The sequence below is a fragment of the Myxine glutinosa genome, chromosome 1 (assembly GCF_964187855.1).
Source record: "Myxine glutinosa chromosome 1, kmMyxGlut1.1, whole genome shotgun sequence".
NCBI lineage: Eukaryota > Metazoa > Chordata > Myxini > Myxiniformes > Myxinidae > Myxine > Myxine glutinosa.
In genome coordinates this window covers 168090423-168113356 of record NC_136261.1, presented here as the reverse complement: position 1 = coordinate 168113356, position 22934 = coordinate 168090423, and the positions used below count along the sequence as shown (strand labels likewise).

The window sequence follows — 22934 nt, the reverse complement described above, 5'->3', positions numbered from 1 at the left end:
AAAGCAAATTAAAACAGATGACATCTTAGAAAATACAACTTGCCTCTGCAAGAGTTCCACCTCCGAACAGATAAACGACAATCAGACTCCATTTTACAAATGCACACACCCGATGTACCGAAACAACAACCAGCTGGTCCGTCCAGGAACTCCCCGCAAACACAAGCCACCTCCAATGATCTTCAATTGAAGTGCGGAGTGAATGCTCACCTCAAACCCCACAGCCTTTCTGGGGAGGCGTGCTCTACCATGCAGCACCCTCTTCAAACTATGTCCTTTTACGAGCATGCCTACTCCACCAAGCACCTCGGTACACACGTTTCTGCAGCCTTATTCACATAGTACATACGCACCCTTTCAAATGTCCCCGACAACCTCGGTCTTGGGGGAGACGGTCGCAGTGCGTGGCATTCCCCTCACATCACCTACGCTGCCCTCGTTCCCCAGTCCACACAACAGCAGCCCCCAGTGCCCATCAAAAGTGCCCACTCCACAACCCACAATTTTCTCAGGGTACACACCCGTCTTTACTGTCGAAATCCATGTTTCAGAAATATAACTCCATGGCCTGCTAGACAGCCAGACAGACACAACAATGAAACTATAACCTCCATTCTCCTTCCATGGTGAGTTTGTAACCCCAATTTGTCTTGTCAATTTGTTCCATATTATTCCCATATTTTCCTATTCCCCTTCCAATGGAACGTAAATCATGGAAGTAAGTTACCAAAAGAACTCCCCTCCAGGCCAAAGGTGTGTATTTCACACCTCTACAGCATTTCACACCATGACATAATTTTAATCCTTCTCATTACACAGCTCATTGGCTCCCATGTCCTGTCAAGCAATGTGCAGCTTCACAATGTGCTACATCCTTCGGATGGACGTTAAAATCGACATTCCCGGCATGGATTTCAATATTTATCCAATAGCCAATGTTAAATTCAATCCCACCTGCCCAATAGCTATTATGAATCCCAATATCCCAATATAAATTGTTTCAATTCGACTTTCAACCAATTTTACCGCCAACAAACCACCATTAACCTACCTCCCCCTGTTATTTATTTATTTTTCGTAAATAAACAAATAAACAAGAAAATAACCGTCTGTTTATTGAAAATAAAAAGTTCCCATATGTCTTTCCCCGTAACACTCACCACGGGTGTGCACTCCCGCAAATACCCCCACTCGCGTGCTCCGATGTGCCCCCTCGCACACTTGCCACAACATAAAACTCCCATTTACTGGATTAAACCTTGGCCCTCCGTGGAATCGCACCACAGACTTACGATCAGACAAACAGGCAGACACGTCTTTCCTACATGACATCATACATTGGGACCTTGTCAGTCGGATCACAGGCCACAGGAGAAATATTCTATTTTTAGCTTACAAAAACCTCCAACCTACTCTCCAACACCGTCAGGTTGGAGAAAATATCCGAGTAAGTGTTTCTACGCCCCCTTAACTATTTCTAAGCTTTCTATGCAACCTTTTAAAACTCACAATAGTTCAATTTCAGCAAGATTTTCTTTACTATTTTCCCACGTCATTCATGCCTAATACACCTCACACATCCATACATACAGCACAAGTAGCCAATACCAATCGACATTGCATAATTCTGCAGGCAATACAAGAAACCCTTTCATACGTCAATGACACACACACACAATGGACACAAATACATACTTCAATGACAGACATCCATATATACATTTATTCATTCATTCATATACCAATGAGTCTCTCAGACGTCACGCGAACACCGGATCGACTCCAACCATGCACCTCCAACAGCCACTCCCCTGCCAACCTAGGCAACGCATTTTGAATCATGCGTTTCCCTATACATTCTCCATACCACGTGACTGACAAACCGGCTCGCATTTCAAACCACTGCGCACATTCAGCGGTGTTAACAGTCGCAAAAATTCACAGCACAACGACCTGAGTGGGTCGTGTACAACGCCTTATGTCTCAATCATTCAAAAGAAAGGGGATTCTTAGACCGGGGTGGAAAGGGTGAGTTGGGGTGAAAAGGGTGGGGCAGGGAGGGTGGTGTTGCCTGGAACCCCGGGACAGAGCTCAGGGCTGGGAGGGTAGGAGTTTGGTATCTGCCTGACCCTCCCACGGGGACTTGACTTTCAACGAGCGGCATCAGTCACTCGCCGGTCTACCTACCTATGTCCTCAATCGTTTACCTGCTACCTCAGGCCTTTAAGAGGCCTGCCCGCCTCCTCTTTCTGAGAGGCTCGTCTGCCTTCACAGCTGTCTAACCTAACTCCTGAGAGGCTCGCCCGCCTTCACAGCTGTCTAACCTAACCCCTGAGAGGCTCGCCCGCCTTCGCAGCTGTCTAACCTAACCCCTGAGAGGCTCGCCCGCCTACACAGCTGTCTAACCTAACCGTACCTTACTTTTCCTGGCGTCCTACGCCCTTATAATACTTCTATTATTCCAATGTCTCCTGGGTAGGCCTCGGATTGGGACGCCGCCCTTATCCTCACCCTCACAACCCAGAGATCTATTACCCTTTACCCCCGCGCGCCCTCGAGGGGAACTTCCCCTTACGTAACGTTACCCTGACGAGTCCATAAACAGTCAGTTGCTCTGGGACCCAAGCGGTCCGTATTTAAATTTAGGTTCGTGGATCAGGTTCAAGCAGGGAACGGAACAAACGGCACCCGAGCAAGAGAGTGGGTTACAATTTGGACTGACCCCCAGGCTATAAAGGAAAAAACAAAAGAAAACCACAGCTCACCTGACCCGGATCAATTTCCAGCTGGTCTCACCACTCACTTGCCTGGGACCGCGTCCCGGACTGCACAGACTGATCCCACCGCTGCCACCATATGCCGGGAATGGGACTTAAGACTTGGGACTAAGAGGACTCAGAGAAGGAGCAACGGATATATTTATTAGAACTCGTTTACACAAGCTTGCGGAAAACAGGATGTCGCAGGAAGCTCACACAAATGACCAACACTACAACAAGATGCTCTGAAAAGGTTTGATCAGGGCTTCAATATATATATGAAAGATAGAGGTGTGGTTTAACATCAGGACAGGAGACAAAGGGTGGACTCACATGGCCCCCACCTAAGTCCCTGTTGTTCAATTAGTTAAGGAAGTCCGAGGCCAGGCAAGGGTTTTGCCTTCAATATCATTATCATTGAAGCTTGAAGGGAAATCATTGAGGTTTGAAGGGAAAGGAGATAAGGAGCATTGGGAACCTGGAGGAGTATAGCATAGCAGCTTGCAGCTGTGACCACAGAAGGGAAACAAACTCTGGATTTCAATAGGTAAAGAGATCAAGCCATTTACAAGGCATGAAATCACATAAAGTATATAATGCTTCAAAGGCATTTCAAACAACAAAGTAATGTAACAAAAGTCCTTTGGTGGGAAAGTATGTAGGGAGTGAACAGTCATACATGAGCCAACATACAGGAAATTGGCAGAGGCCAGAAATATAGCAAAGTGCAACCAAGGCCAAAGTATGGGGAACAGGGGATTGTGCCAACACAGGGCAAAGGTTTGTAAAGTATTTTAACTTGCTTTAAGGGTACAGCCAGCTTTCAGAGAACATGGAAAGAATATAAGTATTAAAAGGATACAGTAAACAATCAAACCCAACATATAATTGGTTATACTTGGTCAAATGGTAAGACAACATCAAGGGGGAGGGGCTCATGCCCTACATATATATATATATATATATATATATATATATATATATATATATATATATATATATATATATATATATATATATCAAGTATGAACGGCGGTTGGGAATTATATCCACGATATCCATTTTTCCGTTGTCCAACCTATAGCTTTGTCTTTAAAAACCTAACGTTTCAGCCAGCAACCCAGCGTGCGCCGAGCCTCCACTAGCCTTCATCAAGAGAAGTTCCCTTGTTCACCTCCTCCCAGATATATCTGGGGGGAGGGGTGGGCCTATTCTATCAACCAATCACAAAGCTGCGTTGCAAGACCTCGTGACCATGGACCCATGCTCGGCTTATGTTGCAAGTGTTTTGTGCGTGTTTGAGCAGTGTATTGTGTTTTGTTGTCCGTGTTGCCTGTGTCAGCTATGTCCCACTTTGTCTTTGTCCTCCTCCACGCATCGATGTCTCTCTGGTGTATTTATGCATGAGAGGTCCGTATGCCTGTGGTAACGCCACAGTCTCCTCTGTCAATGGTGCCCGCGTTTGGCCAGTGTGCCAGGCCTCCAGTATTCGCCTCCTGGCCCGGTTCGGGGATGCCGCCAGCACGCTAATTAAGTTAGCTCCGTACCCTCTGGGATGCTGAGTTTTTCCCAGTGTGATGTGGAAATAGGGGAATAGCAAATGAAATGCAGGTAAACTGGAGGTGGGGAAAAGGGGAAACTGGATCCGTTGAACACGTAACTGGCTACCCGATCTCAGTTATATTTGGCCCACACATGCATCATTCACAAAGTATGTATGCATGTGTGGCAATATGTACATGAACACGTTAAACCACACCCACCCCCCCCCCCAATCCCAAACATTTTACTTATGTATCCATCTTGTCCACCCCTTTCGTTCTCCCTTACCCCTCATCGTTACCTGCATCCCTTGCTTGTCCGTCCCCGTCTACTTTCTCCGTCCGTACTGTGTTGGTGTTTCCCCTTTCTCCTGCTGTTCCCTTTGCCATGTTGTGGACTGATCTGTTCTGTGTCCTCGTTCTTCTACGAGCATAGAACATGTAAAAAAAAAAAAAAAACCCATGAATACTCAAAGGGGGTTACCACACCTTTCCAAGACATCTTCAATATCAACTTAATAATGACTTTTTTATAATCAAAGTTTTTTTTTCTATTTATTGAAATTGATAAGAATGTGTGCGGCATTCATAAAGTTCTATGAATGAGATGGTCTCGATATTACAAGGCAACGATACTAAAACCATTACCAGGTGGAAAATCCTTGAATTTGTTTTGCAATTATCAACTTTTATACGAGTATGATGTTTTTGAGCATTACTTCAAAGGAAAATAAATAATGATTAGCATTGTGATATAATATAAATGAACACTCAGAAGTATCGTGTTCGTGGCAGGCACATGCCCTTACATAAAATGAATACCGACACATGGTGAATTTGTACACTACTCAAACACTTGTACGATAGCACCACCATGTGACCTCGTGTATAAATCATGCTAAAATACGCCATTTGTGTCTGTCTGATGAATTTTTGACCCCAATACATTCCATAGTTACTTATCCAATCTCAACCAAACTTGACAGGATGACCAAGGGTTACATAATGAAGGTTGAAGCGCATTAATTTGACCCCCTCCCCAAGGGGGGTTTCTCCCCGAGCGGGTTTTCCCCGCCATTGCCGTCAATGGGCTGCTTGTTGAGGTGTATAGCCATATTAAGTTAGCTTTATCGTGGCATTTTTCAAAGGCCGCTTCGAATAACAAAACTAACGATTAAATAGCGTAATATTAATGTTATTAGAAAACAATATTTATACTATATATATCCCACCGCCCCAAGGGGTTTTTCTGGTGAGTCAACGTATATAAATAGCCTATCATGGCGTTTTTGTGGGAGCAATGGCCTCTCCCAGAAGTAATGAACATTAATGAACAGTAATGAATACTAGTACCAACTGCAAAGCCGCAATGAGCCGGCGAAGCCAAAACCTCATGCCACTATTTTACCCATCACCATGGCATCAGTAGGTTAGGTAGTTGGTGGTAGGTAGGTAGGTAGGTAGTTGGTAGTAGGTAGGTAGGTGGTAGGTGTAGTAGGTACCGTACCTGGTAAAACTTGGTAAAAGAGAAGAGCAGACAGTCCTCCCCAATGGCAATACCTGCATACAATAAATGTCACAAGAAGCTTAAGGAAGTAACTATACGATGTGCTAGCTTGAGGCCTATTTTTAACTGGGCTTAACATACGTTTTCACAGTAAGTGTGTAGTCTTCTAACTTCAGTCGCTGTCAGGCGCCAGGGCTGGTTCTCTGACTCTCCGGGCACGGCAGCTTCCTCCACCAGAAGACGTTAGCTTGCAGTGATTAATTCGGTGAATTCCGTCTCAACTTCAGATATTTCCGGCCGTGAAAAACTATCTGTATTTCTAAACTCAATATGTAAACCGCTTATACCATATTTCTGGCCGTGAAAAACTATCCGTATTTCTAAACTCAATATGTAAACCGCTTATACCATATTTCTGGCCGTGAAAAACTATCCCATACGGCTGCGAGATTTCTAAAAAATAATTATTCGTCAATGTTAGAATATTTGACGCCGTTTTCACCATCCAAAACGCGTAATAAGCTTTAAGAAAAAATATTTTTTCAAATGCTCGAATCTCATTGGTTCTGGTGTTTGATGACGATTTTCGTTGAAGATAACGAGGTTGGTCTTAACGTATTTTAATTACTAATGAGAGGTTTCATTAGATTGTGAATCAAAGAACGACGGATGAAACAAACTCCTATTGAACTTTTTCGCAATTGTTTTATGCAAACTTCCGCATCCGGTCGATGGCGCCCACCATTGAGCGCTTTCATTTTAGAAATATTTTTGCAAATGCTCGACTCTCATTGGGTCCGGTGTTTGGTGACGCATTTTGTTGAAGATAACCAGGCCCGTGCGGGCCGATGTTGGTCTTAAATTATTTTATTAATACATCGGAGGTGCATAAGATTGTGAATCAAACGACGACGGGTGAAAGAAACTCCTAATGAACGTTTTAAATTTGTTATGCATACTTCCGCCTCCGCAAGATGGCTGCGCCCACTGCGCTACGGATTCTCGAGCCAAGGCATAATCAGGTTTTCAACATAATACGTACTCGTTTATTGACAACACCGGCTTCGCCGGCTATAAATTATTTTATTAATACATCGGAGGTGCATAAGATTGTGAATCAAACGACGACGGGTGAAAGAAACTCCTAATGAACGTTTTAAATTTGTTATGCATACTTCCGCCTCCGCAAGATGGCTGCGCCCACTGCGCTTCGGATTCTCGAGCCAAGGCATAATCAGGTTTTCAACATAATACGTACTCGTTTATTGACAACACCGGCTTCGCCGGCTATTATGAACCACAAAACACATATCATTAGCTTTTTAAACAGTCGCTAATGCTCTTTATAACACTAAATGAAGAAATTTGGAGGAATCCCGACATCCGTGAGGTGAGGTTTACAAACAGAACTGAGCGAAGATCTACGGTACTCTATATACCCCATAAGTGTTGGGTTAATAACATGACCCTTCCTGGCGCTAACGTGGCATTTTTCGTCATGAACTTTTGAAACTCGCTCCTTCTGTTTAAAACGAAACTGAAAGGGAGGAAGCCCGCGGTGTGCTCACTTACCAAGCAGATAACTAGCGCTTGCCAAGCCAGCCGTTCCTTAACGGTTTTGAATGGAGTGCTTGCTCGAATACTTAACCACTTGGCGATCTCTCCACAAGAAACTCGGTAAATGAACACACCCAATGTTCTTGAGACCAGACCATAGATCGACTGTAATCTATGTATCCCAAAGAGGAATGACCCTTCCTGCCCTCCCGTAGTTAGCGGTGTATTAGTGCTACAAAGTAACGAGATTCTTTGAACTTGTCTCAATTCCTATATGTTTAGAGTTGTTATTTCTGATCATTATTAATGGTTAGTAGATACGTTCAAAGATGAGACAAGAGAAGACGATAATTGATTGTGCTGGACATGTAATGTTTTGGCAGTGATGAAGACGATGGAAGAGGAAGTTTAGCTGGGGCATTGCTTGAATCACCAGGATTGGGTACAAGATGTATGCCTGGGGATCCTATACCGTGAGTAGAGTCTGAGCCATATAAAGCATCCTGATGTACACAAACTTCACTGCCTATAAAAGCACAAAATAATGGAGTTTCTTCCAAGCAGGTAAATTAATAGAATCTTGATAGTTAGTTGATGTTTTAGTTTGTTGATGTTTTAGTTAGTTGACTAATTTGATATTTTCAATATCCGATAACATTGCAGGACATTTTGATCAATGGTTCTCTTTTTTTCGTTGTCTTAATGCACTCATCAAATTGACAAGAAACCTTCCCTGCAAACCTGGGAATTGGCCTTGGGAGACACCTGCCATGTCAGAAGCAGCTGCCAATGAACTAGAAGGGAACAACTGGGACGGAGGAGGTCCAAGTCCTCCATGTGTCTGTCCATCTCAGCTTCGCCAGGTCCATCCAATTTGTGCTCCTGGAGCTGGTGGTCCTCCACCACGCCAGGTAATCCATAAAGCCAGACAAATATTGTAGCAATCTGTATAATTTGAGAGTATCTGAGTGGAAAGCCAACATTTTTTCTTCAATAAACTATTTTTGTTCTGCATCGGGTTCGGGAAATAAGGAAAACATTCATTATCTGAATTTTTTAACCGCCACCACATCATTCTTGCCCAATGCTCAACAAGTAATTTAATACAACTTGCTTCATGCCATGTCTTCATCTACCACAGAAACGTCAGAACACAACAGACATCCTACAGGACCTCACCGAGCACTCCATAATGGACCATTTGATCAAAACATTCCCCAAGTTCTACAAGACTCGGTACTGATAGCCTATATAATTTGACATTTATTTTTTACTTTATTGTCATGGTGTGGTGTTTTTATGGTATCATCTCATGCTGCTGTCTCCTCGATAGACTGTATAGCAATCCCTCCATCTACTTTCTTAACAATACTCTTGAGGAAGTTGTCACTCAAACACCTGGGTCTTACTATCAGCCATGATCTTTCTTGGGAAAAAACACATTTCAAAGTTGGCTTTCAAAGCCAGTCGCAGACTGGGTATCCTCTGTCATACACAGGGCCGATGAGGGATGGGGGGAGGGGTGGCGAGGATTGGGGTTGGAAGGGGTGGGGGGGGGGGGTTGCTGCCCCGGGATCCGTTGAGGGGCCAGAGCTTCTCCCGTATTTTTTTTTCAATCAGTATATGTATATGGAGCGAAACCCCTTGATGGCTTGTCCTCAATTCCTCATCGTTACATGATTGAAGAGTCATGGCCGGTGAAAGATCATTTTAAGCTTTGCTTCAGGTCCCATGTTATTGTGGGGTTCTTGAGGGGGGGAGGGGGGGGGGAACAAGGGCAGTTGCTTCAAGTCCCATGTTCTTGTGGGGCTCTTGATGGGGGGGGGGGGGAGGGGCAGCTAAGGGGTCTGCTAAGTTGTCTGCTAGGTTGCCCATGCTGGCTCTCGCCCCACAGCTTTATGGAGTACTGATTTTTTTTCTGGACTGGCGTCTCTTATCTCGCATCTTGCTCAACTTGATGACCTGGAAACCAAAGGTTTTGAAAGGGGTCACATCCCTTCTGCCTGAAAGGCAACACATATCACTTCCATCCTCAAGATGTGCACAAACTATTTCCTCTTACCGACATACAAGTAAACGTACTTGCAATAATTATTGTAAGCAACACCCATGCAATCCATCATCACTGCTGACATTGTCCTTCTGCTTTTCAAAAAGTATTATTTCTGGCCATCAGTTTGGATTCCGCTCCTGTTACTCAACCCTGGACATGCTGCTGCTCTGCTCTTAATAAGGATTGGAGGTCCAGGTGAGAACCTTATCCATGGACATATCTTGCGCATTTGACACAATCTGGTATCCTGCTATGCTTACCAAGTGGGCTGCTTGTGGCATGCGAGTGCGCATTCACACATGGCTTTCTCCACTGGCACATCCAACACATTGCTCTCAATAAAAGGCCTTACCCTTTCTCCTCTCCCAGTAGAAGCTCAAGTGCTCCAAGAAAGTGTCATGTGTCCAGTTTTGTTCCTCATCGCCATAAATGATGATCTGGAAAGCCATCTCTTCCTGTCTGTAGATAACTCAATATTGTCGAGCAATATCCTCATCCCACTAGCAGGAAAATAGCAGTTGTCTTACTCTCTGCTGAACTGGAATTTATTAGATGCTTGTCGAACAAATGGAATATGTCTTTCAATCTCCATGACACAGTCTCATGCTGTCCTTCTAGGAGAATCATCAAATGATCTAATCTCTAGATTTCCATGGTCAGTTGTTGGAAGAGGTTGAGTCTCTTGAACTTCTTGGCCTGACCATCATCCATCGCCTCTCTTGGATTTGTGATACAAGTTTTGTGTACAAAATACACATTGCACAAAAATTATCGACGAAAAGATACACATATAGCACCGTTTCCAATAAAACCAACACATTATGAATATGGGCTGATCATTTTTCAATCAAAATTTCATTACATCTTGCTTTGTCACTTACTAGCTTGCCTGGTGTGGGTTTAATGGTTAAGGTGGCTGGCTTTAGATCTTAGAGTCATGAGTTGGAGCCCGTGTCGTGCTGTTGAATTAACACCAGATGGGTTGACTCAGGCTGTCACCCTTCCGAGATTGGCAAAATGAGCACCAGCTTACTGGTAACAGGGGGAATTGCATCAGCGGCACAGCCTCGTTTCCAGAAAATGATGCAGCCAAGCAGCTGCAGGCTGCATACAAACCACCACCACCACTTACTGGCCTAGATTAGGCAAACAATCATTGATCCTAGTTCTCCTGATGTGACTGAATGAACAGATGACTGGCACCATTTGTTTTTCAATATCATAATTTCAGTCGGAATTGCTCAATAATGTAGGCAGCAAAGTATGGATTGAACGCTGTTTTCTTGAACAGGTATGGAGGTCTGTCACTAGGAGCCAGCAATCCTGCTGTACTCCTCCAGCATAAGGACAGTGACAGGATCATGGTATTGTTGGCAAGGATTGGTGGTTTTTCGGATCAGGTATGGTTCCTGAGGTGATACATTAATCAACATTAGTTAACTGCCACAAATATATTGTTACTCTTCCAAACCACCCTCTTTCCATGACACACAGGCACACTCTTCCACTTCAGTCTAACTTGAATTCTACTTCAGTCTGACTTGATTCTGACACTTGCATTTTCTTCAACAATACACAGTGTGTATATGTATTAGGGTGGTCCAAAAATTTGAAGATTGGATTTTTATTTCTCCACAAGCCTACCCCTATTCCTATTGAAAAAAGTAGTTTGTGGTGAAAATTTGAGCTTGATTGGACAATATTTAAGGTTGCTCAAAATGCGGACAAATTTTAATGAATAATAAGATACAGAATTTTTAGCATCATACATCAATTCATAGATAATTATCTATTTTCAATTACTCAAATTATTTATTATTGTTGGCTTGCACTTGTCTTCAATGGTATGACCAAGAGATTATGCAAAAGCACCGGCCACAAACATAGCACGCCGATCTGAGAGATTTACTCTGTCCAGAGTTTCCACTATTGCTGGAGTGATCATATTGATGGGAGCCTTTTTCACCTGTTTGGCAGAACATGGACTTTGGAGTTTGAATTCATTGTCCCCTGCATCGGATTACCGAATTGTTACCGGTGTGTACCCTGGTTTAGAATAGGTACACCGTATCCCTGCGTGTCGTAAGAGGCGAGTAAAGGGGTTGGTGTCAGGAAGGGCATCTGGCCATAAAAACTTTGCCTCAAAAAGAGAACCATGACAATTACGACTACATATGGGCAGGGTACAGCCCGAAGTGGAGATCGGTTTCTGAGGTTTGGGACATGGAATGTAGGGACAATGATAGGGAGATCAGGAGAAGTGGTGGAAGTATTGGTCAGAAGAAGAGTGGACATATGTTGTGTGCAGGAGACGAGATGGAAGGGAAGTGGTGTGAGAATGGTGAAGGGTAGGCAGGGACAGAAATACAAGTTTGTGTGGCAAGGGTGCCTGGAGGGTGTGAATGGTGTTGGTGTCCTGTTTTCTGAGGAGTTTGTAGACAGTGTGGTGAGTGTGACTAGAGTGAGTGAAAGGGTGTTGATGGTGAAAATGATGATTGGAAAGCTCTTGGTGAACGTCATCTCGGGATATGCTCCGCAGGTTGGTCGGAGCGATGAAGAGAAGGACAAGTTCTGGTGTGCTATAGAGAAGCTGATGGAAAACGTGAAATATGAGGAAGTTGTTGTGGTAGGAAGAGACCTAAATGGACATGTGGGAAGGAGTATGGACGGTTTTGAGGGAATTCATGGGGGTTACGGATATGGTGTGAGAAATGGAGAAGGTGAAAGGATTTTGGAGTTTGCTGATGGAGCTGATTTGTTGATTTGTAATACTCAGTTCCAGAAAGAGGATAATAAGCTTGTTACATACATGTCAGATGGGTCGACGACAACCGTTGACTACCGGCTGGTGCGTAGGCGAGATAGGGGGCACCTCCGGGACACAAAGGTGATCCCGGGGGAGGAGGCTGTTTCACAGCACCACTTGGTTGTCTGCGACATAAGGGTGAAAGGTGCGAGGAGAGCTCGGCGGGTGAAGTACCAATCGAGAATGAAGGTGTGGAAGTTGAAAGAGGTGACAGTGAGGGAAGCATTCAAAGAGAGGCTGGGTATGGTAGAGGATGATGTGGTTGAGCTTGAAAGTGGTTGGATGTCAATGAAAGATAGTCTGTTGGGAGCCGTTGGTGAGGTATGTGGATTGACAAAAGGATCACCGAGGCATTCGGAAATATGGTGGTGGGATGATGAAGTTGGAAAGAAGATTGACGAGCAGAGGAAGAAGTTCAAGGAGTGGCAGAAGGCGAAGGGTATGGGGGGCAGAAAAGGCAGAGCATGAAAGTTATAAGGCAGCCAAGAAGGCTGCAAAGAAAGAGGCAGCAAAGGCACAGGAGGCATGTAGGAAAATTTTCGGAGAACGCTTGGATTTTGAAGAGGGTCAGAGAGCGATATTCAGGATTGCAAAGCAGATAGCGAAAGAGAGGTGTGATGTGATGGGGGTGAGTTGCTTGAAGGATGAAGTGGGCCAAATCGTTGTGGACCCAGATGGAATTAAAGGAAGATGGAAGAGATATATGGAAATACTGTTGAATGCAGAGAATGAATGGGATGGCAACATAGAGAGTAACCCAGTTTTAGGACCGGCAGAGAAGATAACCGAGAAGGAAGTTGAGGAAGCGATAAAAGCAATGAAGAGTAGAAAAGCGGGGTTGGCCGACGGGAGTCGTGGGAGATGTGTTGAAGGTAGCGGGAAATTGGGGTGTGAAGAGAATGACAGAGATCTGCAATCTGGTGGTGAAAGAAGGCCGCATTCCAGTCGATTGGGAACTGAGTACCCTCGTCACTCTATACAAGGGGAAAGGTGACCCTCTGGACTGTGGCTCGTATTGAGTGATAAAGTTATTGGAGCATGGAATGAAGGTATTGGAAAGGGTGTTGGAGAGGAGGATAAGGAAGAAAGTGAAGATTGACGAAATGCAGTTTGGATTTATGAAGGAAGAGGAATGACAGGTGCGCTTTTTATTGTGAGGCAGTTGCAGGAGAAGTATATGGAGAAGAGGAAGAATTTGTTTCTTGGGTTTGTTGATCTGGAGAAAGCATTCGATAGGGTTCCACATGAAGTAGTGACATGGGCATTGTGGAAGTTAGGAGTGGAGGAATGGTTGATCAGAGTAGTGATGGCAATGTACAAAAGAGCGAGTACAGCTGTAAGGACGATTGATGGGAACAGTGGTGAGTTTGAGGTGAAGGTGGGAGTGCATCAGGGGTCGGTACTAATTCCACTACTATTTGTAGCTGTGATGGAGGTGCTGGCTCAGAACGTAAAGGAGGGTTTACCGTGGGAGTTGTTGTATGCAGATGATCTGGTGTTGATTGCAGAAAGTATGGATGGACTGAAGGAGAAGATGAACTAGTGGAAGGAATGTATGGAGACAAAAGGTTTGAAGGTGAATATCAGAAAAACGAAGGTGATGGCAAGTGGTAAAGCATGTGGTGAGGTGGAAAGAACTGAGAAGTGGCCGTGTGCTGTGTGCAGGAAGTGTGTCAGAGTGAATTCCATTCAATGTACAATGTGCGCTGAGTGGGTTCATCAAAAATGTAGTGGTTTGAGAGGGTCATTAACCAGTGTGGCAGCTACATTCAAGTGTAAGGTGTGCACAGAGGGAGTTGCAGATGGAGGAAATGTTGAGTTGGATCTTGGAGATGGCGTGAAGCTGGAAGGTGTGAAAACATTTTGTTACCTAGGAGACATGCTGAATGGAGAAGGTGGATCAGACTCGGCAACGGTTGCTAGAGTGAGATGTGCATGGAAGAAGTTTCGGGAACTGAGTGGCGTGCTGACGAGGAGGGGAGTGTCGTTGAAGCTGAAGGGAAAGGTGTATGCTGCATGTGTGAGAAGTGTTATGATTTATGGGAGTGAGACATGGGTAATTAACATAGAGCAGCAACGAAGGCTGAAAGGGTGGACAACACCAGGGTTCTCTTGCTTTCGGGATTTCTTGGAGGACACACCTGAGCTCTTGCCCCTTTCGTCACGCCCACGACGAGACCTCGCTTGCTTTTATATATCTCCCACGAAACGTGGTTGGCCTTTGACTTCTTCGTCAACACCAAGCGTCTGCGCCGATCTTTTGCGCCATCTGGCTGACCCGCAAGCGTTGGCAATTTCTATATGACTCACCTGTGCTGAAGTTCGTCCGTGCCAACTTCGAGGCGGCGGTTCATCCTTCGGACCTGACCTCGTCCAGTCTGCATGTGAGGACCGAACTGCGCACGCCAGACCACGTGGCCAATTGCGAGGCAATCCCAGCACGTACATCGGTACGCCCTTAACCAGAGTGTTATTCCCAGTGTGTGTGTGTCAGAGTGTGAAGGCGCCAAGTCGGGGTTATTATTAAGTAATATTTGGTAAGCTGAATCTTAGTCTCTGTTTCTCTGTGCTTTCTGAATAAAAGGCTGTACATTTGATTCCTTTCCAACCTGTTCGGTACGTCCTTTCACCAATTGGCCGAGCATCATCCGAGACCGAATTTGGCTAGACTCAGGTCCATAAATCTCGTGGGGGTAACGCCGCTTTCCACACCGTGCAAAACCGCTCGGCACACAATTGAATAAGGTGTGGTCTAGTGGTTAGGATTCGACGCTCTCACCGCCACAGCCCCTCGTACTTCGGTTGCACCGCAACAAATTGTTGTCAGGAGTGGGGATTCGTACCACTTCGGTCGCCCCCGCAACAATATATATATAGAGAGAGAGAGAGAGAAAGAGAAAGAGAAAAAGAGAAAGAGATTTTTGTTGCTCTTTATTGCTAGGAATAGTTGTCTACAAGGGAAATCAAACAAGTACAGGCAGGTGACTATGCAAAGTCAAAAAAGACAAATTATAAATTCAATGTAAGAACACCATCAACAAGTTCACATAAAGATGCCTTCACACACCACCGCTGCGAAAACAGTGTACAATCACTGGATTGAAATTCAACATCTACACGTGATGTGACCAATGTTTTAAAAAGGTGAACAACATCAGAAACAGAATCACAACCATTTTGCATTTTGTGTTTCCTTGACAGGTATATAGCAAGCTTTGCCTCAGAGGACAAATAGTTGGCTGAAAGGCATTCATCTTTACACTGGTCGGAGATACGAAAACCGAAAATAAAAACACAATGAGTAAAAGCTAGGCCGAGCCCCCGGATAACACGTGATAAAACTGTAAAAAGGGGTGCCAACCTAGAGCAATCGATTAAAATGTGTAAAATGGTTTCCGTGGCACCGCAGAAGGGACACGATTCTGTGTTATCGGAACATATACGGTGAGATAAAACATTGGAGGGTAAAATGTAATGTGCCAATCGCCACTGCAAGTCTCCAGAGCATTTGGCGACGGGTACTTTGTATATAGCAAGCCAGTTGATCGAAGTGGAACGAGTAGTCTGGAGCATTCTACTCCAATGCGCTTGTGGTTCTGCAGGTCTATCGGGAACAAGGGTTTTAACACACATGCAATAAACAGAAGATTTTCCCTTCAAATGAAAAGAGGTAAAACCTTGGAAATGAAGCAAAAGCTCTGGAAAAGGATGGTGGGATAAGAGAGGGCCAGCTTCCACCTGTGGAGCCCATTTTAGCCTGGTTTGCTTGAAAAAGCGCAGATACAGAAAAAAATCCTCCCAATGACTCGAATGGACATAACTCCAATGGCCACAGCGACGTCAGAAGCTGGCTTCCACTTGTAAGGAGAAGGGGTTCTAAAATCTTTAAACTTGGTGCATCCAACATCAATAAACTTTTGCATAAAGGTACGATCACTGCAGACCCCTTCAAAAATGGTGTTTAAAAAGATTGGCTCATTTAAAAACATTTCAAGGGAGTAGTTTCGGTTATCACGGCACACGGTAACCACCTGCCATGCCTCCAGCACACTCCTGTAGAACAGGGCGACTGATGCAATATCTACATTCCTGGTGTCAATGAGGAACAGTTCCTGATCGTAGCCGAGTTCCCCTGCCTGCCGAAGCAGGCAGTGAGCCAAAGCCTTCCACGAGACGTCCGTATACAGCAGTCGACGAAGCGACAGGAGGCGAAAAGCCATCACTTTGCTGGTAATGGCGATCAGGCCCTGTCCTCCTTCAGCAAAAGGTAGGTTTAACACACCAGGTCTGAGCCAGTGCTCCCCCCCCCCCCCCCCCCCCAAAATAAGTCAATAAAAATAGATTGTAGTTTTTTAAGAATAAAACCCAGGGGTTGCAGAGCCATAAAAACGTGTCAAAGCATTGATGCTGCGAGGTTATTTATAACGAGGGTTCGGCCCCGATAGGAGAGTTGACAGAGTAAGCCCTTCAATTTTAGCAGCTGCTGCTCAGTCTTGGTAATCAGCGATTCCCAGTTTTTAGAAGTAAAATCCTGAGTGCCGAGAAAGACCCCAAGGTAACGTGTCCCATCATGTGCCCACTCAAGCTGCATTGGCAGGGTCGGAGGGGGGATACCATTCTATGGACCTAAGTATAGAGCTTTGGTCTTCTGCCAGTTGACCTTTACGGAGCTAGCCAAGGTAAACTCATTGATGGACTCGACCAGGGCACAGATATCTTCATCAGAATGAACAAACATGCAGAGGTCATCCGCATAAGCGATGGTCTTTACCGGATTGGCCGATGGCAGAGGACAAAAACCATGAAGCCGTGTGCGCAACCGATTCAAAAGAGCCTCAACAGAGAGGGAATAAAGAAGGCCGGACAAAGGGCACCCTTGGCGAATACCCCGAGTCACAGAGAAAGGCTGACTTAAAATATTATTCACCTTAAGCAGGCTAAGAATGTTATTCTACAATAATTTGATGTGACCGATGAAAGTTTCCCCAAAGCCAAACCCCCCTAAAACAGCAAAGAGGTAAAAATGATCAATGGTATCAAAAGCCTTTTCTTGGTCTAAAAACATTAGACCAACATTTCTTTGTTCCGCGGTACAAATGTCGATCACGTCACACACAATAAAAATACAATCATGTATTGTTCTTTTCGGGATACAATAGGATTGTTCGGGGTGTACAATATCCCCGATGACAGGCTTGAGGCGGTTTGTAAGAGTTTTTGAAATAATTTTATAGTCCGTGCAAAGGAGGGAAATTGGACGCCAATTCCGAAGTTGTTGAAGGTCTCCCTCTTGGGTATAAGGGCAAGTACAGCCCTACCGCAACTGAGTGGTAATAAGCCTGAATGCAGGCCCTCAATTAAGAGGCTGAGCAGTGCGGGTCCCAGTTGGTCCCTGGAGGCCTTATAGACCTCCGCAGGGATTCCATCCAGCCCCGAAGCCTTGCCGGTGGGCAAAGTTTGCAAAGCGGCAAAGAGTTCCTCTAAGGTAACTTCCTCGTCCAGTTGCTGCCGTGCAGACTCAGACAGGGTTGGCAGAGAAGCAGTCATGGAAAGAATCGCATCATTCTTTGTGTTCCGAGCACAATACAAATCTGAAAAATATTATTTGGCCAAAGTTCTGATCTCGTTTTGGTCCTGAGTCGTTCGACCTCCTTGCGTGCACAGTGAAGTTATTTGGTGGTTTCTCTTTGCTTGCAGTTCCAAACCAAAGAAGAATTTTGAAGAGGTATCAATGAAACACAGGTTCTCCATTCGTAATCGCATTAGAGCCCCTCAAGCCTGCAGGACAGTCTGACATTAGAGCCCCTCAAGCCTCAAGCATGCAGAGCTCAGCAAGGAGGGCTTTCTTCTTCATAATTAAAGAACAAGTCCTTTCAGCGCTGGAGGCCGGAAGGTTTGATTGCAAAGACAAGATCTCTTTGGCGAGGAGAGATTGTAGCGCTGTTTCATTCTTCGTACAAAAGGAGTTGTATTGCTGGCAAAAGGACCTAATCTGGGCCTTAGCGTTTATCCCAGCATTGTCCGAGACAAGAGAAGGAAGGCTTCCGCAACTTTAGAACTTCCCAAGAGGCCCGGAAAGCATCAAGTAATGCGTCATCTTGCAAGAGACTCACTTGAAAGTCCAGTAAGCGCCACCGCGATTTTGGGCCGGAGAAAGGACATGAAGAATGGCCATATGGTGGTCCGAAAAACCGCTCAGGGCTACATCAGCGTGGCCCACAACGTTTAAGGAGTCACTGTTGACATATATTCTGTCCAGCCTCGCAAGAGACAGCCGGCCATTTGCACAGCGGCGCCATGTATATTGACGTGCGGATGGATTCTGGAGCCTCCACACATCCACAAAGGAAAACTTGGACAATGCTCCCCTTAGAGGCACCAAGCTTGCTGGATGGGGCTCTGCTCCATTGCGATCAAGAGTGGGGTCCATTGCGCAGTTGAAATCCCCACTCGGACAAACAATACCATCAAAGTCAAGGTGCGTGAGAGTAAAATGCAACTGTGTAAAAAAAAATTAAATCTTTCTGTGCTATTACTCGGTGAATATACATTTAGGATCGTGTGCTTATAACCATTAAAAAAGAAATTCATTGAGACTAAATGCCCTTTAATAATTTATTTAAAAGCAACACCCTGTGCACAGAAAGAATGATGCAAATGGACAGCAACTCCAGCACGAGAGCAGGCCAAGCTACTAAAGAACCACTCTCCTTTCATTATTCTAGTCCATTGGTTAATGCAAGAAGGGCTACATCTCGTCTCTTGCAAAAGAACAATATCAAAGCGTTTATGATGGACAAGCAACTTTAGCTGGGCCTTGCACAGGGGGGAACACCCCCCATTAATATTTAAAGTTACAATAGAAAAGGTCATCTTGTAAATTTAAAAAAAAATAATCAAGTGGGGAAGAAATCAGACTGTGCCTGCAGCTTCTTCCTGGCTTTGAGCACACATTTCCTTAGGCGAAATACTTGTGGTCATACCATCCTCTTCAACTCAAGTATCAAACAAGCCCGGCTACGCTGCTGTTAGACTTTCGGTCTTGTTTTTCTCGCGATTCCCTAACCTTCTACCTTTCATGAAGCTTTGATATTTGTTGCTTTTATTTTTGTCTTGATGATGAGCCAGATAATGTTTTACTTTTGAGATTGTGTGTTAGATTTCACCTTAATGGTTAAATAATATTGTCTGGCAGAATATATTTCTGTCTCAGCATTGTTGATTTGATGAAGTTAACTATGTTCCTTGAACCTGGTAATTATTTTTGGTTTCTTTTTCCAGAATGTGACAAAAACTGTTGGGGTTTCTCTTGAAGATTTTATTGGCACCCAAAGCAATATTAAGGTACTATTTATTTATGTCAGAAGAAAACAAATGAAACTCGTAATGTTATCTTGTAACCACAGTGATAAGAGTATATGTTGTAAATTCAATACAGACCAGTATGATCCCCACAATTGATTTCTAGATCTTGTCTCCTGCATGGGTGGGGTCGGGGAAAGGAGCTTGGAGGTTGGGGGGTGGGGGAGGATACAAATGTAATTTGTTCACATAATTTATATACACTGGAGCAAGTGCTTGTAGATCTGCTCTACACCAATTGGTTGAACATCTGGCCTGACACCACCCACAATTGTAACCTGAAAAAAAAATCATTTGCCCGTCATTTTGGTGCTATGGCAGACCGAAGACATATTTGGAAGTGTTGTGGCGGACACGATAGCTCGCTGGCGCGGTGACATCATTCCACGCACCAAGAGGGTGTCGGCCACGCCCTAGTGGTAGGCGTGGCCTGGGGATATACACGGGGCGCGCAGCCCCGAGCACTTCAGTGCTACAGTTTGAGCTATTGAATAAAGACTCTTTTGACCCTACGCATTGTGGCTAACCTGCGTTGGCAAACAAGTTGCGTGCATAGCACCACGCAACATTGGTGACCCCTTTTGGTTCAGCCGTCGCTGACCACAGAACGCGCCATAGCCATCAACGTGGTAGCGGTGAAGCTCCCTGAGTTTTGGGAAGCTCAGGCCGAAGTATGGTTCATGCAGGCCGAGGCACAGTTCCAACTTCGAGGCGTAACGGCGGATGAGACGCGTTATTACCACGTCATCGCCGCCCTCGGGCCCGGCATAGCCGCCCGAGTCGTGTCCGTCCTGCGGAACCCACCGGCCGACCACAGGTACGAGGCGTTCAAGCGTCTCCTCATCACCACGTTCAGCCTCACGGAGTGCGAGCGGGCCGACCGCCTCCTGGACCTTCCCGACCTCGGCGACACACGACCATCGGTCCGGATGGACGACATGCTTTCGCTACTGGGTGACAAAGCCCCGGATTTTTTATTCCAGGCGCTCTTTCTACGCCAGTTGCCGGCACAGGTACGCCTCGCGTTGGCCGGTTCCAAAATAAAGGAACCCCGCCCTCTGGCCGTCGAAGCCGACAAGTTTTTTGCGGCTTGTGACACGCGAGCGAGCTTCGGTGCGGCCGTCGTGGATCCCGAGGCTGATGCGCATGCACACCTCGTGGATCCCAAGGCTGATGCCGATGCACACCTCATGGCCGCCGCCACGCCCCGCCCACCACCACCGCGAAAACCGCGGCCGCCGCCTCCGCCGCAAACCTGGTGCCGTTTCCACGCCAGGTTTGGCCACAAGGCTAGGAATTGTTGCCCGCCGTGCTCGTTTGGCAAGTCGGGAAACTCCCGGGCCGGCGCTCGGTAGCGGCTTTGAGCGTCGGCCTTTCCGGCAGCCTCCTTTTTGTCACGGACACCTTGTCCGGGCGTCACTTCCTCTGCGACACAGGCACACAGGTGAGCGTTATCCCCGCCTCCACGTCCGACAAGCGAACCGCGGGCCGGGGCCCCGCGTTGCTTGCAGCCAACGGTACACCCATACGCACATTCGGGAAGCACTGCCTCTCCCTGCGGTTCGGAGGGCAATGCTTTCAATGGACGTTCGTAACCGCCAGCGTGCCCATGGCATTGCTAGGTGCGGATTTCCTATGTGCAAATGGGTTGAGGGTTGACGTGAAGAACAAACGCCTCGTCCAGGCCGAAACGTTCAGCTCGCTTGCTTGCACGCTGAGCAGTTCATTGGGCAGCTCCGTGAGTGGTTCACCGAGCGGCTCGCCAAGCGGCTTGCTGAGCGGTTCGGTCCCGGTGAGGTTGGTCTGTACGCTTCCGGCAGCGGACGAGTTCACCCGCCTCTTCGCCAGCTTCCCGGCCCTCACGCGGCCCACCTTCTCGACGGTGGCCGTCAAGCACGGGGTGGAACATCACATCCCCACCGTCGGGCCACCAGTCTACGCCCGGGAACGCCGCCTCGAGCTGACGAAGCTCGCGGTGGCGAAGGCGGAGTTCGCTACACTGGAGCGGCTGGGCATCGTACGGCGCTCCAAGAGCGCTTGGGCATCGCCACTGCACATCGTGCCGAAGCCCGGCAGGGGATGGCGGCCGTGCGGAGACTACCGCCGCCTCAACGATGCTACCACCTCCGACCGCTACCCGGTCCCTCACATTCAGGAATTTTCCGCCCGGTTGGCGAAAATGTCCTTCTTTTCTAAGGTGGACCTCATCCGCGGATACCACCAGGTCCCCGTCAGGCCGGAGGACATGCCGAAGACGGCCGTCATTACACCATTCGGCCTCTTCGAGTTTCTTCGGATGCCCTTCGGGTTGAAGAATGCGGCCCAGGCGTTCCAACGGTTGATGGACAGCGTCTTGCGCGACTTGGATTGCGTTTACGTCTACCTGGACGACATCCTCGTCGCAAGCGCGTCCCGCGAAGAGCACCTCCGCCACCCCTGCACGCTCTTCGAATGCCTGGGCCAGCATGGCCTGATCGTAAACCCCGCCAAGTGCCGGTTCGGCGTCGCCGAAATCGACTTTTTGGGGCACCGCGTCACCAGGCACGGGGCCACCCCCTTACCGGCAAAGGTGGAGGCGGTCAAGGGGTTTCCGCGCCCCCACATGATCAGGGGGCTCCAGGAGTTCCTGGGCATGGTGAACTTTTACCACCGTTTCCTGCCCCGCGTCGCCCAGCTCCTGCGCCCCCTGCACGAGGCCCTCCGGGGGAAGCCGGGCAAAGGTGACATTGTTTGGACCGAGCAGATGGACGCGGCGTTCGCGGGCGCGAAGCTTGCCTTGGCTAATGCCACCATGCTCGCGCACCCGGCGCTCGATGCACCGATCGCCCTCACCACCGACGCGTCAGACTACGCGGTGGGCGCGGTGCACGAGCAATGGGTGCGTGGCACTTGGGAACCGCTGGCGTTTTTCAGCCGGCAGCTTCGCCCGCACGAACGCCGGTACAGCACCTTCGACCGCGAGTTGCTCGGGCTCCACGTGGCGGTCCGGAACTTCCGCCATCTGCTCGAGGGCCGTTTGTTCACGTTCCTTCGTCGACCACAAGCCCCTGGTTTTTGCGATGGCCAAGATCGCCGAGCCATGGTCGGCCCGGCAGCAGCGTCACCTCTCGGCCGTGTCCGAGTACACGACGGACATCCGGCACGTCGCGGGAAAGGACAACCTGGTGGCGGATTGCCTTTCCCGGTCCGTCGCCCACGCGGTCCACCTCGGGATCGTCTATGCCTGGATAGCGGCGGACCAGACCGCCGACCCCGACGTCCAGGCCTTGCGACCGCCGTCATGGGCCTCCGCGTCACTGAGGTACCATTCGACGGCTCGGGCACGGCCCTCTTGTGCGACGTCTCCCTC

At 47.1% G+C, this 22934-nt stretch overlaps 1 protein-coding gene across 1 annotated transcript in view; it reads left to right on the top strand.

Moving 5' to 3' along the window:
* The window catches only part of LOC137416307 (phospholipid-transporting ATPase ABCA1-like), a 203631-nt gene that overhangs the window by 105221 nt on the left and 75476 nt on the right, over positions 1-22934 (top strand). The window contains exons 25-29 of the mRNA XM_078771422.1: positions 7748-7837; positions 8089-8275; positions 8506-8600; positions 10709-10817; positions 19505-19567. Of these exons, the coding sequence (XP_078627548.1) occupies positions 7748-7837; positions 8089-8275; positions 8506-8600; positions 10709-10817; positions 19505-19567 (544 nt within the window). The remainder of the gene's footprint in view (positions 1-7747; positions 7838-8088; positions 8276-8505; positions 8601-10708; positions 10818-19504; positions 19568-22934) is intronic.